Source organism: Sapajus apella, unplaced genomic scaffold, assembly GCF_009761245.1.
Source record: "Sapajus apella isolate SASKATOON/1434 unplaced genomic scaffold, GSC_monkey_1.0 scaffold32, whole genome shotgun sequence".
NCBI classification, from domain to species: domain Eukaryota; kingdom Metazoa; phylum Chordata; class Mammalia; order Primates; family Cebidae; genus Sapajus; species Sapajus apella.
The window spans coordinates 5,798,048-5,816,423 of record NW_022436972.1 but is presented as its reverse complement, the minus strand read 5'-3'; the positions used below and the strand labels follow the sequence as shown (position 1 = coordinate 5,816,423).

The following is an 18,376-nucleotide window of genomic DNA, read 5'->3' as shown; positions in this document are numbered from 1 at the left end:
TAGATCCAGATGGAATTCCTGGCCCAATCCCCAATTTAGCTTCCACTGCAGCTCCTGGAAGGGACAATGGAAGATTAAACCTGGGTAGACTCACTAATAAGTGAGTTTAAACCTAGGGATTTAAATCCAGGGAATCTGAGAGTTTAAACCCAGGGGTTTGAGAATGAATGCTGCTTTTATTTCATTTGTTTCATACACTAGAGTGAAAACGGCCCAGCTGCTATCATTTCATAGATGAGAAAACAATGATAGATCGCACTTAAGTGACTTTGCCAGAAGCACAGGTTAGTGGCAGGGCTATAATAAAAAAACAATTTTCTTGTGTATTGGTCAAGTTATAGGGAGGAGCAAGGACAAAATCCTAGGAAGTGTGATTGAAAATTCTTGAAATTTTCTAAACTTGGTGTACTCAGCTGAATAATCCAGCCTTTCACATTTTGGGCTGTCTGGCCTTTCAGCATGGCCTGGCATTATGCTGTTCTTACTTTTTTTCTGAGAACCCCCTACTCTCAAGAACCAATGAAATCTCCTCTTTGAAAGCCTTTGGAAACTCTCTTAGGTGGACTCATCTCAAATCCGTGGTTTTACTGCCTAGGGCTTCAAAATTCACACCTGGGTAGGCCTCAAGAATTTTGCTGGAAATACAGTGAGATTGAGGGGGATGCTGTCTTCTCCTGGGTACTTTTTTTGTCTACCTCTGTCACCTCCTAGGGCATGAGCACCTGGAGGGCCAAGACCAGGTCTGCTGAAAGGAGCTGTGGTTGTGCTTCTGTCAGTGCCATACAGAGCTCAGGACAGCCACCTGACAGTATTGATAAATGGCAACAGCAGGCAGTCAAGTCCCCTGCTCAAGCCTCCACGGTGGTTGAGTGAACACAAAGAGAGCAAGCATCAGGCTGACTTCCGAGGAAATATACCAAAAGCTCATCTCAGCTCCCCGATGAGGATAATGAGGAGGGAGGTGATGAGGACAAATGAGCATCTCCTACATGTTCAGGAGTATATCAGGGGCTCCACACAATCCCTCTAATCCTCTCAACTACCCTGTGAGCTGGGTACTATTATCCCATTTTGCAAATGAGAAAAAAGGAGGTTGACTGGCTGGTCCAAGGTCACACCATACTAAAGAGGTGGAAGCAGTAGTCAAATCCAAATCAGTTTGAATGAAAAGCTCTTTTGTCTTTATCTCTTTTGCTCATTCGATCTGCAAAATCAAAATTCATAGCAGCACTTGAAATTCTGAAAAACTGGAGACTCTTGGTTTTGGGAAGAGCTTACTGAGAAGGCAATTGCCTGTGAGTATAGTGACAGATGCTATATAAATAGAGAGACTCATAGAGAATGAGAGCAGATATTCTGAGACTGTGTCTGATCACTAAGAGTCACCTATTGCTGGAGAGGGGGTGAGGGGAAGGTGACCATATCAATGAATAAAGAGGTATCCTTAGATGCCTGAAAGCAGGAGACTGAGAATCAATGCCTCTTGCATTCAGCACATTGTAGGGCATTCATCTGTCAACTGCAAAAATCTATTATTATCTGTTTAGAGTTGGCAAGATGAACTTTGGAAACACACAGATTCCTATAAAGACATTCCTTTGAAGCTACTATATTAATGTTGCATTCATTCATTCATGTACTAATTCATTCAAAAAACATTTACTGTCTGTGATATTCAAACACTGTCCTGAAATGGGGGCATGGGATGTGGATGTGTGTGTGTGTGTCAAGAGGCATCCCACACAGATACTGCCTCCAAGGAACTTATAGGCTAATATATTGCTCCTTCAACTTAAGAGAAAATCTCTGCCCCTGCCCGACCACCATAAGAAATACACTATGGTCTGATAAGCACATGCACAACTCAAAGTATCATAAAATGTTTATCCTTAAAACCTGTAATATACTCTGGTATTTACTAGTTTAGTCTGTACTAATTGCTCTAATTCAATGAGGACAGAATAGTTCGCATGACAGAATAATATGGTAGCTCAGATAAAGTACAGATTTGTAGATACATATGAATGTGTGTTAACACAAGCATAATTATGTGGAGAAAGCAGGGAAGAAATCAAGCCAAGCTTTTCAGATGATGAGATTTTGGATTGGGCCTTAAAGCATAGGCAGGATGAGGAGCCAAGTGGCATTCCAGAAAGAGGGGCCAGCATGCATAAACGCATGGTGGCAGACAAGAAACCTGGGTTCATAAAGGTATGTGGTGGGAGTAAGATTGGTTTGAGGCAAATCAAGGAGTGAGAGAGAATGAAATCAAAGTTTTGTGCAAGAAATGTAATGGACAGGGTTGTATTTAGGGAAGATTTACAGATGAGATCAGAGGAAGCAAAACTGGTGATGGGCCCCTCATTCTTCCTTTTATTCACCTTGAGGACACCCACCTCACCATGAGCTTCATGGAGCAAAAGCCAACCCTGGCTTTATCTGCATGGGAAGCAAACTAAGAATTCTGCAGAGGACACAGGCAGGATGATGGCTAAGAGGACCCAAAAGCTCACAGGGAAGAAGTGCTTAGAAATACGGAATGAAATATAACATTTTTTTTATAGAAAGCATAGAAATGAGTTCACAAGAAAGGCAAAGGGAAAGGACAAACAGGAGGGAGTGAGGTAGCATAGTGATTGTCCAGGGAGAGGACTGTTTCTTTAATTATCCTATAGAGCTTTTTTGTTGTCCACTTGGGGACAGGAAACAGAGATGCGGGCCCTGAGAGGTGGGACATTGAAAATAAGATGCCTCACATAAAATCCAGTCCTAAACAATGGCCTAGAGACAAATCTATGTACCATTAAAAGAAGATGAAAAGATGTTCCTAGTGGTCTCTGCTTTGGTTCTATGTAAAATAACAAGAAAAAAAAATCATATCCAAGAATTTGAAACCATAGGCCAAAGTCTAACAGGTTTGGAATATACATTTGTGTCACCTTTTAGGTGCAGAAAGCAACTGAATATTTGGCTCTGGACAGGGACAACTCTGGGCAACGGAAAGTGGCAAAAACAAAACCACGTTGGAGAAACACTCCCACAACTGTGGATGAAAGGAGAACTCACAGAAAAAGGGCTTCAATTAACCTATGCAACAATCCGGCATGCTCTTTGCATGTACCTCAGAACCTAAAGTTCAAATATATATATATATATATATATATATATATATATATATATATATATGAACTTCAATTAAACAATTCACAATGAAAAATTTCAAAGTACATAAAAAGCAATCCATCATGGGCAAGAATTAGCAGGCACAACAAACAGAAGAATTAGCAGGCACAACAAACAGAAGAATTAGCAGGCACAACAAACAGAAGAATTAGCAGACACAACAAATGGTGATAGAACAATTATCTAAAGACATGTTCAAGGTGATTGAAGACATAAAAGGAAAGTTGTAATCTTCAAAAAGAAACAAAACACAACGAAAATAAGAAGCCTAAGTAGACTTTGAAAGAGAACTAAATAGCACTTCCAGAAATGAAAAATATAGTAATCAAAATAAAAAGTTTCAATAGGTAGGTAAAACAGATTATATAGCCTAAGTGAACATTAATGAATTGGAAGATAGATCTGAAAAAAATTACTCAGAATGCAGTAGAAAGAGACAAAGAGGTAGAATAATAAAAGATGGGTAAAAAGATATGCAATGTAGCATAAGAAACTCCAATTTACATCTAATAGAAGTACCAGAAAAAGAGAAGAGGGAAAGCGGAAAAATGACAATATTAATAAAATTAATAGTTACGAATTTTCCAGAATTGATGAAAATATATAAATCCTCAATTCAAGAAGCACGAGAGTCTCAAATAAGAAAATAAAAATAAACGCACATCCAAACACAGTGTGGTGAAACTGCAGAATACCAAAGACAAAGAAAAAAAAAACCTATAAAAGTAAACACGGAAAAGAGTAAAGAATCCACAAGGAAATAACAAATTCACTACAGATTTTTCAACAGAAATGATAAGGCAACACAGAGAAATAAAGATTCAAATGTCAGAGGGAGAATGAATGTCAACTTAGACTTCTATTCCCAGCTGAACCATCACTGATAAATGAGGGAGAAATAAAGACATTTAGATGAACAAGACTGAGTAATTTACCACCCACTGATTCTTACTTAAAGAACTGAAAAAGACTCACTTTGGGAAGAAGAAAACTGAGTTCAGAAGGAAGGAGGAGGATGCAAGAAGGAATTGTATTCATAATTTTCTGCGGTTTTTATGTTTTGAAATAAAAATATAAAAGGAGACACCGATGACCCCATTAGCTTGTTTAGAACACTTTGCTTGGGAAAGGTGAAATAATGATAAAGTTGGATGAGAACAAATGCTATTAAATGTCCCCATGAAGCAATAAAAATAGAATGAAATTATTGACTTATCCATAAATATTCATGAATATGACCTGAGCATCTTTGGGGTACAAAGAGCCATTCTGCAGAACAAGTGAAAGATATTTACAAAGAAATAAATCTAAAATTTGTTTTGTGAAACATTTTTATTTCCTGCTCTTTTTTTTTTCTTTAAAGTTGGCTATCTGGATATTGCAAAGTCATAAATAAAACTTTACACTTTAAAGTTGTACGTAATCTGTTGCACACAATCTAATGGATGTGAAATTCTGAATTAGTCTTTTAAAAATAGAACTAAAAAATACAGATTCTTAAGTAGTCCCCCAAATAATAAATCTATACTTCCAAGTTTTTGAAAATTACCTTTGCCATCCCCATACAAGTTTTATTTAGTTAAGAATAACAGAATATAATTTTGTAATTTGATACAAAATCACATAAATTCAGAATTTTAAAGCACCCAATGACTTTGCAAAAGAAGCTAACTCAGCAAGAGAAACCGCAGAGTACATTTAATAGAATTCACCTTAAATGTAATATACATACATCAAAAATAACACCTCTTGTTACAGCTACAGGACAAAATGCCAAATGCATAGTCACACTTCTAGAATCAGGTGACAAGCCTCTGAATCCATTCACATTTACTGACCTACAAATAGGCAAATATAAGGACAGAAAATTACCAAGCATTTTTCAGCAGACAAGAAAAGAATATGGCACAGAAGCTTACAATTCTACCAAACAATCAAAGGGGAATAACAAGGCCAGGTGCAGTGGCTCATGCCTGTAATCCCAGAACTTTGGGAGGCCAAGGTGGGCAGATCATCTAAGGTCAGGAGTTTGACACCAGCCTGGCCAACATGGTGAAACTCCATCTCTACTAAAAATATAAAAATTTGCTGGGCATGGTGGCACACACCTGTAGTCCCAGCTACTCGAGAAGTTGAGGCACGAATATTGCTTCAACCTGGGAAACCGAGGTTGTGGTGAGTCAAAGTTGTGCCACTATACTCTAGTCTGGGTAACAGAGTGAGACTCGGGCTCAAAAGAAAAAAAAAGGGGGGGGGGTCTCTTTTTATAAAAAAACAGTAATACTGAAAATTGATTGAATTCATCTTTTCAGCTAAAAACATCAAGTGTGTCTTCTTGGCCATCGACCAGCAGAATTCCTCACTCTAGGCACATAAGAAAGATTTCCTGATGATGAGAACTTACACTTTAAAATTTTTTCTTGTTTGGGGACATTTTAGTTGTATCACAGAGAGGAACAAAAATGTCTACTCCTATTAAAAGAATGCTATGACATATATACATTTTTCTGACCTAATCCTTATTCCAAAAAGAAAAGCAAACTCCACGCAAACGAATCCCAAGTTGAGTAAAGAGGAAAAAAGTTAAATCCAAACTATTTTATTTCATAAATTCTTGAAAACAGTAAACGATTATTTTGGAAACATGGATGGTTCAAAAGGTGTCAGGACATAGCTGTGTAAGCATCTCTTTGAACTTCTGTACAACTTCACAGCTCCTCAGGAACATTCATTAGGATACACAATTTCAGAGACTAGTCCTGCCATTTTTGTACTTTTCTAGGGCTACCGGGTGAAATGGATCTTCATTGTGCCTCACCACTCTCTTTAAATTGCCCCACATCCTCTGAAGTGGAGGTAGCATCCCCCCCCCTCCACTGGGGAGGGAGTCTGGGCTACCTCAGTATCTCTCAAGGAGATGGAGGCTCCAAGGGTCAGCCCTGTTCTGGGCAATGGGACTTTGGATATTTGAGGTGGCTGACTCAAGTTATAGGAGAGTCCTGTGTTGGTTTGTTTTAAGAAGTTAGCAACAGTATCTGCAACAGTGTCTTTACAAGAAGAGGACCATGATTGGCAATCAAGTGTAGAGGGGTTCAGATGTGGGCTCTGAAGCCACCCAGTTTGAGTTTAAATCAACACTTTGTGACCTTGAGTATTTACTTAACTTTCTCTGTGCCAACTTTGTCTGTAAACAGGAAATAAATTATATCTACCTAAGGTCATTGTGAAGATTAAAGGAGGTAATAAGATGTCCACAATGCCTAGCACATAGTAAGTACACCACAGATATTAGCTATTATTAGGTAAGAGAAGAAGAAACATAAAAACATGAGTGAATGGAAATAAAGGTCCTGTAGTAAGGATGAATTTAAATCACTTAAACTGTAAAAGCAAGAAACATTTTCCATAATTATAGAAATTCAATAAATGGAGAGAATTTTATGAACAGAATGGATAAATATAACATCCACTGATCTAATAAAAATTTTAATGTGCAAAGTTTGTAACTTTCAGGTAAACACACTTAACAAACATTCTTGAATTCTGATTCCCAAACCTTATGCTGTAATTCCTGTAAAGGTCATTTTTAACAGATGATGTGCATCACCTGTTACATATTTTCAGAGACTTGTATTATGGGTTTAAGAATAGTATATTTAATTATTTTAAGTTATAATTCTGCAAAGCAAACCTCTGATTATCTTCTTATTGCCCCAGTAACCTCACAGGAGGTACAAAGCCATACTTCACAGAAACAGCTGCGTCACTCTGAATTCCTTTCCTTTTCTTTTATTGTGTATGGCCCTGCCAAGGTCAGAAAACAAGTAATCTGAATCTACCAATTGCACTTCCTTCCTTCCTGACTGTCTTTGGAGAGATTCAGTGCTGTTTAGAACCCTGTTAGAGCAATTAATGTAAGGTGGACTCATGCCTGCCTTATTTTCTAGCAGAAGCATCTGCAACCAAAGACACTGACATCTAAGGGCATCATTTCTCTAAGTAAGTCAAGAATTTGTCTTCCAAGTTTTAGAATGGAAGTGGTCTTTCTGAACGACTCATCAAAACACTTCCTCTGACAATATGGTACCAAGGCTTTATCTTCTCAAACTCGAAGTCCACACAGCCACCTGAATAAAAGATTTTGCCATATATATGTGTATATATATATATATATACATATATATATACACACATATCTCACAGAGACTCTGAACACAATTTTCTATGATTGATACTTCCTGTTAAATTATGCTTATTAGCCCCAATTGCAGCTGTGAAGCATGCTACTGAACTGTATTTGCTGAAGATTGTTTTAAAATCCTCAACACTGGCCGGGCGTGGTGGCTCAAGCCTGTAATCCCAGCACTTTGGGAGGCCGAGGCGGGTGGATCACGAGGTCAAGAGATCAAGACCATCCTGGTCAACATGGTGAAACCCCGTCTCTACTAAAACTTCAAAAAATTAGCTGGGCATGGTGGTGCATGCCTGTAGTCCCAGCTACTCAGGAGGCTGAGGCAGGAGAATTGCCTGAACCCAGGAGGCGGAGGTTGCGGTGAGCCGAGATCGCGCCATTGCACTCCAGCCTGGGTAACAAGAGCGAAACTCCATCTCAAAAAAAAAAATAAATAAATAAATAAAATAAAAATAAAATCCTCAACACTCAAATTGTTTCTCTTAAATCAGGGAACCTAACTATTATCTTTAAAAAATTACCTATGATATTAAAGAACCTTTACAAATGGGGGGAAAAGCAATCCATCTTCTGTTAGAGTGTTGAAATCTTGTATAGTCAGCATACAGGTGAATTTTCAAAATGGCAGGTTCCATAGCATGTACTCACCAGGGGCTCTGCCATAATGATACGAATCTTGCGTTCGGCCTGAGTGGTGAAGTTGACAAATAAACTTTTGAGGACATATTCTCCTGGTTTGCTGTCTGGGTCCACATTGATGGGTAACATGGTTGGCGGCCCCTTCTCTCTGTGTGTGCCAGAAGCAGGTGGAACCGGAGGCTTGATGTAACCGTTGCCAACGGGAGAAGCTGAAAAACAGAATGGGCATTCTTACTGGCTGACAATAATGGCATAAATACTCAGATGGGCTGTGTTAAACCATAAATATCAGGATATGAATCATATCAAGAAAGTCACACTTAATACCTGGCCTCATTCTTGGGAAACGGTGTCAAAATTTTATTACTTTCATTACCTATGTTTGCGTTATGCCATATTTGATCATCTCAAAATTCTAGTCACCACATTGCTTTAGGTAAATTATATTGGAAGCTCATAATATAGCTGATCAATATTACAATACTTAAGATATTTTTGGCTTATATTTTTGTTCTAGGGAAAACAGCAGTTCCATTTAGAAAATGGGCAGAAAATGTATATGGGAAAAAAAGTGATTTCTTGTCCAGGTTTTTTCCTCATGGTCAGGAGCTCTCTATCTTCTGTGCTTCATTCTAATAATGGAAAAGACTCTGGGGTCATTCCTTCCAGAAGTCTCCAAGAATCAATTTTCAGAAGCCTAGCTGGCTCTTGCTCCAGAAAGGGATGCACCTCTTGAAAGATACAAGGCTTAGGCAGTGCCATGTTTGCCATAAAAGGTGTGAGTTTAACTTTTCACTCTCACTACCCTTTAGCTCAAGTTGGGACACCTCTCCACTTCCTTTATAAAATATGTAGAGTCCACACTAGCATTATATCTTCAACAGAGGCAGCTATTAAAGCTCCTGATGAGTGGCCTCTGTTCAAAATGCAATAGAGTCAGACACTGTTTTAATTAGATAGTTGCTAAACATTTTTTTAAATTTATAAATGCAGATTTTCAAGTCTTTATTTTTTACAGTACTTTGATAAGTTAAATTCTACCACCCCTCCCACACAAACACTTGTAAGATGGTCAGTTATTAATATCCAGTGAAAGAAATGTAAGAGCAAGTGAGCTTAGGTTACAGGCATTTGGGGATGCTGAGAACAGGAAGTATTTAGTTAAACAAAGTATCTAGGTGTTGGGTGGCTGGATATGGAGATTATGGGAAAGCGTCAAGTAAAAGATGGGTTTCCAGTTTGGACACTGGATTGGATATCAAGAGAATGGCAGTGTCATTGATATTCAAGGCAGAACAAAGTTCTCCATGAAAGGTGAATACTCTTTTTATAACTACAGATAAATGCAGGGCTTCTCTTGCTTTCTCTCCATCTCAAGCCAAGTTCTGAGGAAGCAATATAACATTTTGTTTATTTTATTAAATTACACACATGACCCCTATGTTACATAGATGATTCTCCCTCACCTTTCCTACCCTTCCTCTGTCATTCATTTAACCTGACATAACAGTTGAGGGGCCCCTTATATCTGAAGGGTCTTTCCAGATCTCAGCTACCACTAAACTGTAAGAATATGGCCTCACAAGTTACAGAAATATAATAAAATGTCTTGCATATTACCTCGTTTTCTCTCCATTCCCATTGGCCACATCCTATCCAGGCCCTTGGAAGCCCATGGCTAATTTTAACAGCCTCTTTGCAGACATTGTTTCATCTGTTTTCTAAATCAAACTAATCTTTATTTTGCATGGCTTTAATCATAACATGTTTCTGCTCAAAACTTTCAATAGCTCTCAGTTACCATCATCCAGCCTCAGCACCCTGGCCTGCTTTTGAAGGTCTTTAGCAGTTTGCTTCCACACCCTCACCCAAGTCCTACCGATGCCCTCACTGGCCTGTGAGCACAGTGGTCTCGTCTCACTTATTCTTCCTTCTTTCTCTTCTGCAGCTCCTTTCCATTCTTTTCTGCCCATCTCTTCTTCCTCTTCTTTCAGAGCCACTTCTAGTCTCATCTCCATAACACCTAACTCCACTAGGCCACTCTTCACTGGTTAATTTGCTTTACAAGAGTTGAACATTTAACCCGAACTGTTTGGTGTTTTGCTTTGTCTTGTACATCCTACATTACCTATGAAAGACTCAACAGACAGCTGCCAAGTAAAGTAACTATCGATTGAAGACAAGGTTTTGTCTAGGGCCGGCCCTGTAATTAAACCATATACTCTTCTAGCTATATCTCCTAAAATTCCCTAATAAGACTGTAGACTCCCAGATGTCATACAAAGTTCTTTGCACAGACAATACTCAACAAATCTTAAATAACTAAGAATGTTGCCTGACTTATTTCTGCAGGTCTTAAAGGCATTCCTGGGATAAGAGCTACAGGAGGAGACATATTATGTCAGAGTCTTTTAAGAATGGATGCAGTAATTGTGATAGAAGAGTCATTAATTAAATGGTACTGCAAACAGTGCACTGAAAGGTACTATTTATTCCAAAGGGGCATATGGAAAGTCAAGTGATGAAAATGAAGTCCTGGCCACTCCTCTGCTTCACCTCCTAGTCCCCCAGTGCAGTCACCTTGTGGAAGCAGGACACCTCCCCAACACCAGCTTAGAGAATGACTCAAGATATCTTCCTCAGGTATCAAGGGCATTATGCCTCAGAACCAGAGACTGGGCTATAAACCTAAAATGTCTATTTGGAGTATGACTTTTTATTATCTTTGGTTTTCTACAGGATTTGATCCATTTCTAGATGACAGCAATAATTGGATTGATGTAATATACACAGTAATTGCAAGACAAGATCCATAATTGCATGACTCTGGGGCCCAAAAGTCTTAACTACAGAGAAAAGATTTTCATGAGAGTGACCTCTTACAGTCCTTCTGCAAGGCTGCCTTTTGAACCAGAGAGCTGAAATCCAGATACCAGAAAACCTCTCAGACAAATCCTCCATTTAAAGGGCTATAGTGCCAATTCACTGCTATCATCAAAAATGTTACTCACCTGTACTTCAAAGCCAGACATCTTTGTGAATACAAAGCCAGACATCTTTGTGAATACAGAGGTAATATTCAAAAAGATAAAACTATATGAATAGCCTTATTGAGCTGGATTTATCCTAGCCCAGCAGAGCCCTGTACCAGAGAAGAAAATGATTCGGGGGGGGGGCGTCACCAATCATTCTGAGTTTCAAGCACAGATCAGCTTAGGCAGCTGGAGATGCATGAAAGTTAATGGGGCAAGTGTGTTTGAACTAGGTCCATTTCCAAGTTTCAGTAACCCCTCTTCATCCTACCCTAATTAATTCACGGTAAATCCTAGCCTTAGGATAATTTTCAAAAGTAAACATTAGGACATGGCACCTTTCAATGGCTGATTTGGTGACAATATAGCGCAGACCAGGAAATTCATGTTCCCTGGTAGTCAAACTTGAGTCATAAAGTCCACACTAATCTAAATATTAGAGCATTATCATTAGAAACAAAATTATCAGACCCTCTCACAGCACTTGCTTGCTCTTCTTAATCTATACATAAGATCATTTGTCCAGTTTCTAAATTCACAATAGTCTGGAAACAGAAAATTATAAGGGAGGGGGTGTAATTTCCATGGGTAGAAATGCTATTGGCAGAAGAAGAAACAAAATTGCATAATTTAGAAAGCCGCCAGAACTTAAAAATGCAATTAGCTGGATATGACAGTCTCACAGGCTTGAGGGCTTTGATCACTGTCAAAATTTATGTTCATTATGATGACCATAAGTCTCACAGAAAAGTAAAAAAAGGTGGGAAAAAGAGTAATAAAAAATTGCAAAGGTTTAGATTTCAAAAAGATAAAACTAAAAAAACTTTTGGTGTATAAAAGGGAATAATTCGCTGCCTCTAAGAATTTAGCTCTCGAGAATTAAATCTGTTCCTTCATAGGTCTGATTTTTAACTGAAAATTTATTTTTGATTGAAAAAACAAAACAAAACATGGATTCAGTACCAGCCACACTGAAGCCCCATTTTCCAGGTTCGCAAATGCTGGCAGTGACTGAATCAACTCCTCTCTGCCCGGGGGTGCTTTCCTCACTTTTTACCCAGTCCTGCAAGCAAATCCTCCTACCTTTCAGGACCCAGGTCAGTGTGGCCTCCTCCATCTGGCTTTGTCTGGACCCTGCCTGCCAATGCCATCCAGCTGCCCAGAGGGTCAGCCTTCTCTTCAGGCCAGGTCTCTGGAAATATGAATCTCTCCCAGTGAAAGGATCCTGACAGAACCTTTATCACATCTTCCCCATACAAATTCTTGTTGAAGGAACAATTCTTCCTTGTTACTTAATTCGTTGTATTAAAAACTCCCATTAAAATTTCTTGCATGTAATGTATTTTTTAAAATCTGTTTTTATTTATTTTTAGTTGTGGTAAAGTAGACAAAATTTACCACCTTAGTCTCTTTTAAGTGTACGTTTCAGTGGCATCCATGTAACGAATTTTTTAGCACCAACTCCATGTGCCTTTATTCACCTTTCCTTCATTCTATCTTTCGATTTTCATATAACAGCTCAATTTCTCTAAAAAGTCATTCAAATCAGTGCTCCTGTGGTGGGGACTGGTGTGGAGTAGAGAAAAAGAGCATCACTTCTGCATATTAATTAGGTTTCTAATTATTGAATCCTTTTGAAATTTGTCTTTTCATTTTCCCATTTACATTTTAATCTTGGTTTTAACACATTCTAATTTTTTTCTCCACCACCTTCTTTTGTTTTAAATGGGTTTTGTTGGTATTCTTTTACTATTTTTATTCCAAATTCTGTTCCTAATTGGTTTTGTCGGATGGCTTCAGGAAGTGTTTTCCTGTGTTCACTGGGTCTCTATTTTTTATATTAAGTAGGGTCCATTCCTTAAATTATGAGAAGTCTATTTTATATGTTTGGGGCCCATTCATTTCCTGTTTACTAAAGCTATTTCCGACTGCAAGTGATGATCTTTTGAATATGACTATTTTTCCCCCAATTTAACTGACGAATAGCTCACTTTTTAGGCTTGCTGTTCTTAGATCTTCAGCACAATTTCCCTAAGTTACCAACATTTCCAAGACAGACTACCCTCGTAACTGCAGCACCAATACAAACACCTCCACAGCTCATAGTTCAGCTACATTTTTATAACACTCAAAAGAAATGAGTGTCCTCATATTAGAGCCCCAGAGGCTAACAGTGGCATAGATGTTACAGGAAAGCAGCTGGTTTTCTCAATCAGATTTTCAGAGAAGTAATACCATCTTTCATTAGAAGCAATTGTTCACTGACTTATTTATTTCAACCAATATTTATTTAATGAGTGCCTAGGCTTCAGGCACTGTTCCAGGCACTGGGGAGATATTGGTGAACTAAGTGATAGTTCTTGCCCTAATGGAGCTTATGTTGTACTAAGGTGGGGTAACATAATCGGCATTTCATGTATATACACACATACACCCATGCACACATACACAAATACCACACTGTCAGATTGCAAAAAAAATCTAAAATGAGGAAAAATTAAACAGAGTAAGTGGCTAAAGGGACCTGCTCTTCTCTATCTGCCCACAGGCATTCAGATGCTACAGTCTGGAGCAGCTCCAGGAAGGAATGAATACTGTGTATATTCTTGGTGTCTAAGAAAATCCAGACACACGTGGCTTGGGCAGAATCTGTTTTTCTGATCCATGCATTTGGCCTGCCCTATATCTGCGTGTCAGTTTCGGTGGAGATGAGAATTTTAACCAGCCTGTGAAGGGCACAAACTGAAATGCCCAACGAACATACTGCTTCCCCATCTTCCTCACACAGTACTCCACTCAGGAAGCAGAGATGTTTTGCCTGGTTTTCCACCAGCTTGCGAAGACAGACAAGCACAGGGCCAGTTTTTCAAAATACACATTGCTTTTTCTGATGCTCCCATTACTGAAATCTTACCTAGAGTATTTGAAATAAAAAATGGTTTCCTTTTTCTTTTAGTGCTTCTTTCCTTTAAGTGCTCCTGGGATTACCTGCAGTAACCAACTATTCAAAGTAGTACTCTTCCTAGAAAGGTGATCTGATTAAACAACTTTACTTTATAGAGTTGTTTAATCAGATCACCTTTCTAGGAAGAGTACTTTATAGATTTACTGTATAGGTTACAATGTACTCTTATCTTTCAACAAAGTAAATTATGGGGTTTCTTTGTTTATGGTTGTATACAAATTATTCTTTCTGCCAGTTTTCAATACTTTATTCATTTTTTGGGTTCTGAAGGCAAATCCTGTTAGTAATTAAGAGCTGCGATCTTTCTTTAGGACCACCCTTTCTCTCTCAAATGCCTTTTCTCCTAAGACTTAATTTGTTTACTGGCAGTACAGGAAAATTTTATAAAACATAAACCAAGGGTGAAGCAGCTTCTTTGAGAACATGTCACTCTGTGTATAGAACAATAATAAATTGTCCACTAATGCAAGTATGAGGGAACTTAAAAAATGGCATGTAAAAATGTACTGCAAATACTCAAAATGGCCAGAAATCCTGGAAGTCATGTAAAGTAAATTAGGATAAAAAGAAAAAGAAAACAACCAAACAAGACAGAAATAATTAATTTCTTTTGAAGAATATTAAGAAATTGAAAATGTTGGGACAGCAAACCACAATTAGTTCCAGTAACACAAAAAGATTGCTTAACAAAGTAATAGACGATTCTTAAATAATTATTTATTTTAAAGTGGGCCAAGAAAAGATTATCATGTAAAAAAAAATACCGAAAACCAATTTTTGCATTGGAAGAAAAGTATATCCAAAGGCAAGCTTAATTAATTTGATTAATTTCCATAAAATTCTGATAATGTGAAACACTCCTCCTGTTTTTATGGATTACATACATTCCTCCTTTTACTTAAACTTTAGTTCTCCTACAGTTCTCACATTGTGTTCTTTCAAGTTTCAGAATCTACATGGTATCTCTAGAATAATTAGTATCTTTAATTCTTAAAATAATCCTAGAAGGCTGATCTCCCGTTTACAGATAAGACCGTGCAGATTCAGAGAGGTTAAGTGACTTGTCCAAGGTTACAGAATGGTCAACTCAGTATCTGATCCATGACTGTGATGATGTTATCTTGTGAGCTTCCCATATCGTCCTGTCTTTTATTTTTTAAATATATTTTTGTGTTAAAAATAATTTTTATTTTATTTTGTTAACAGAAGATATAGTCTCATCAAATTTTTCATCAAATTTTTAAGTGTATAATACATTACTGTTAAGCTATCCATACAATTGTATAGCGGATCGCTAGAACTTACTCATTTTGCTTAAATAAACTTTATACTCATTGATTAGCAACTCCCAATTTCCACACACCCCTGCCCCAGGCAATCACCATTCTACTTTTGGGTTCCATGAATCTGCCCATTTTAGATACTGCACATAAGTGGAATTATGCAATATTTGTCCTTGTGAGACTGGTTTACTTCACTCAGCATGATGTCTTCAAAGTTCATCTGTGTTGTTGCATATGGCAGGATTTCCTTCTTTGTTAAGGCTGAATACTATTCCACTGTATGTATATACCACAGTTTCTGTATCCATTCCTCATTCACTGGTATAGCGGTATCCCACCATCCCCAGACTGTCATTTAAAACAAATCAGCTGCCTATGATAAAGACTGCCCCCTTACCCATGGGTTTTGCTCTGGCATAAGCTAGTTTGGGGACTTCAGGGGATGATAAAATGCAACAAAAACATTGTAATTTGGAGAATGGGGTTTCCTATGGTTGGAATAGTTGTCTATTTTCTGAAAAGACTAATATATCCCTAGGCCATGAGGTCCCTTTCTCTGGGTTCTCTGCCCTCCTGAATGAAAATGCACTTTTTAGCCATTAAAGGGACTTTGGGAAACACTAGGAGTGCAAAAAGGAATCGAACATGGAGGATCCATAAAAACATATGAGATCTGATTAATGACACACATACCTTAGAAAGGTCCAGAGACTATATTCTTTCCTAGACACATTGATGATATAAACTATGTCTGCCTGTTATGCTAATAGGGAGCAAGTCTACTTGAAGGCACGGTTCTCTGCTTACTTCAATCTATATTCTCTTAAAACCAGTTTTGTCTTTGGTCTCCCCAGACTGAATACCTTGGAGAGAGTGAAGCAGTTCAATAAAGAGAAAGTCAGCATGAAGTGAAGTGTCTGCCCTGTTTTCTTTTCTCTCTTCCTCTGCCTTCCAGTATTTTATCTGAGAGAAATGACAGTAACACTTCAGTGATTTCCTTTATAAATGTCTGTCATCTGCTAAGATGTGATTACATGAACGTTCCCCTGATTTTCAAAGTAGGTACTGTCATCAGAGCCTGAAAGAATGTCTGCCAAGATCCGTGCGCAAAGGAAGATGAGGTTACATTGACATTTCAAGGTCCTTTCTCACCGAAAGGAGATCAAATAACCTGCTAGAGGCAGGATAATCCTGAATTTCAACTTCCCTTTTCTCCCTAAGAGAACTGACCAACTGCTCTCATTACGTGTTCCTTGCTGGCTCTCCTCCCTTTTTTCATTTTCTTCTCTTTTCTAATTTCTTCCTCTACTCGCTCATTTTATGTAGCAAAATATAATTAATGTGAACTCTACAACTTCAACATTTGTAAATAATTTAGACAAGATCTTGAATTTTTACCTCTTCAATTAAAAAAAAAATCTGCTGACTTAACGATTTGAATTATTGGTGCTCAGTCTTTAGCATATCATAGTCACCTGAAAGGCTGGATACCTTCCACCCCAATTCAGTGTCAGAGTCTGGGGTGAGACTGGACAGTGTGCATTCCTAACCAGTCCCCAGGTGATGCTGGTGCTGCAGCCCTGGGACCACACTCTGACACCACTGATGGAAATAAATAGGAAGGCAAAGGAAGGCAATTCAATCAGTTAACAAAACTGTTTCCAATCTTATCTGCCTATAGAAAAACTGATACACTTCATTAACTTCAACAAAGTTAAGATTTTGTAGGTAAAAGATAGTGGAAAGAACACTGAACTCAAAGTCAAAGGTCTGAGTTCTAATGTGGCTCTCAGTGACCTTGGGGAAGGAACTTGGACCAACTGGGCTTCAGTGTCCTTACCTGTTATTCTTTTTTGTTTGTTCATTTGTTTTTGTTGTTTTTTTGAGATGGAGTCTCGCTCTGTCGCTGGGTTGGAGTGCAGTGGTGTGATCTCGGCTCACTGCAACCTCTGCCTCGTGGGTTCAAGCAATTCTCCTGCCTCAGCCTCCCAAGTAGCTCGGACTACAGGCGCCCACCACACCTGGCTAATTTTTGTATTTTTAGTAGAGAAAGGGTTTCACCATGTTGGCCAGGATAGTCTCAATCTCTTGACCTTGTGATCCACCTGCCTTGGCCTCTCAAAATGCTGGGATTACAGGGGTGAGCCACTGCGCCCGGCCCTTACCTGTTATTCTTAAAGAGGCTAGGCTAGATTGTCCTTTCCTTCCCTTCCTTCCTTCCTTTTTTTTTTGGGGGGGGGCAGTGTTTCACTCTTGTTGCCCAGGCTGGTATGCCCAGGCTGGTATGCAATGGTATGATCTTGGCTCACTGCAACCTCTACCTCCTGGGTTCAAGCAGTTCTCCTGCTTCAGCCTCCCAAGTAGCTGGGATTACAGGGATGCGCCACCACACCCATCTAATTTTGTATTTTTAGTAGAGACAGGGATTCACCATGTTGGTCAGGCTGGTCTCAAACTCCTGACCTTAGGTGATATACCCACCACAGCCTTCCAAAGTGCTGGGATTACAGGCATGAGTCACCGCGCCCGGCTAGATTGTCCTTTCAATCTCCACTATTCTATGACTATATAAAAGTTTGCAGTGAAAATGTACAAAAACATCATTTGTTTAAAAACTCTACAATTCAAACACTTAATAATTAACACTTGCCTTCCCTTACATTAACATGAATTAGGGAGGTTCTATCATCTGTCCTCTCTTTAGAGTAAAGCTTTATAAATCATACTGACCTTTCCAGTTACATCTTCACTTCTCTGGTTCCATTAAATTTTAAGCATGGAAGCTCCCTAAACTGCGGGCAGACAGTGGAGTGTCATCTTAGAACCTCAATTTGATAAATAATGACTATATTAAAAAATTGAACAACATCTATAATTCAGGTTCGATCACATGGGTTTGAGTATTCAAGGATGAGTGGAGATACATTTACATAGACAGTGTCTTTATTCCTACCTGTAAACTCAAGACGTTTGTTAACATTAAAGAAAAAAATTAAGTACTGGAAGTCTACCCTGTGTCTAACCTAACCCTGCATTAGGCCTAGTCTCTGCTCCGGGCCATGGAGCAGATGGACACTGTGGA

The 18,376-nt window shown here is 38.5% G+C and overlaps 1 protein-coding gene across 12 annotated transcripts in view; it reads right to left on the bottom strand.

Annotated features, from left to right (window-relative positions):
* The window catches only part of FRY (FRY microtubule binding protein), a 469,586-nt gene that overhangs the window by 222,420 nt on the left and 228,790 nt on the right, over positions 1–18,376 (bottom strand). For all 12 annotated transcript variants that reach the window (XM_032294839.1, XM_032294841.1, XM_032294838.1 and 9 more), the window contains one exon: positions 8,024–8,223. In XM_032294839.1, coding sequence (XP_032150730.1) covers positions 8,024–8,143 — 120 coding nt within the window. In that variant the 5' untranslated portion in view covers positions 8,144–8,223. The remainder of the gene's footprint in view (positions 1–8,023; positions 8,224–18,376) is intronic.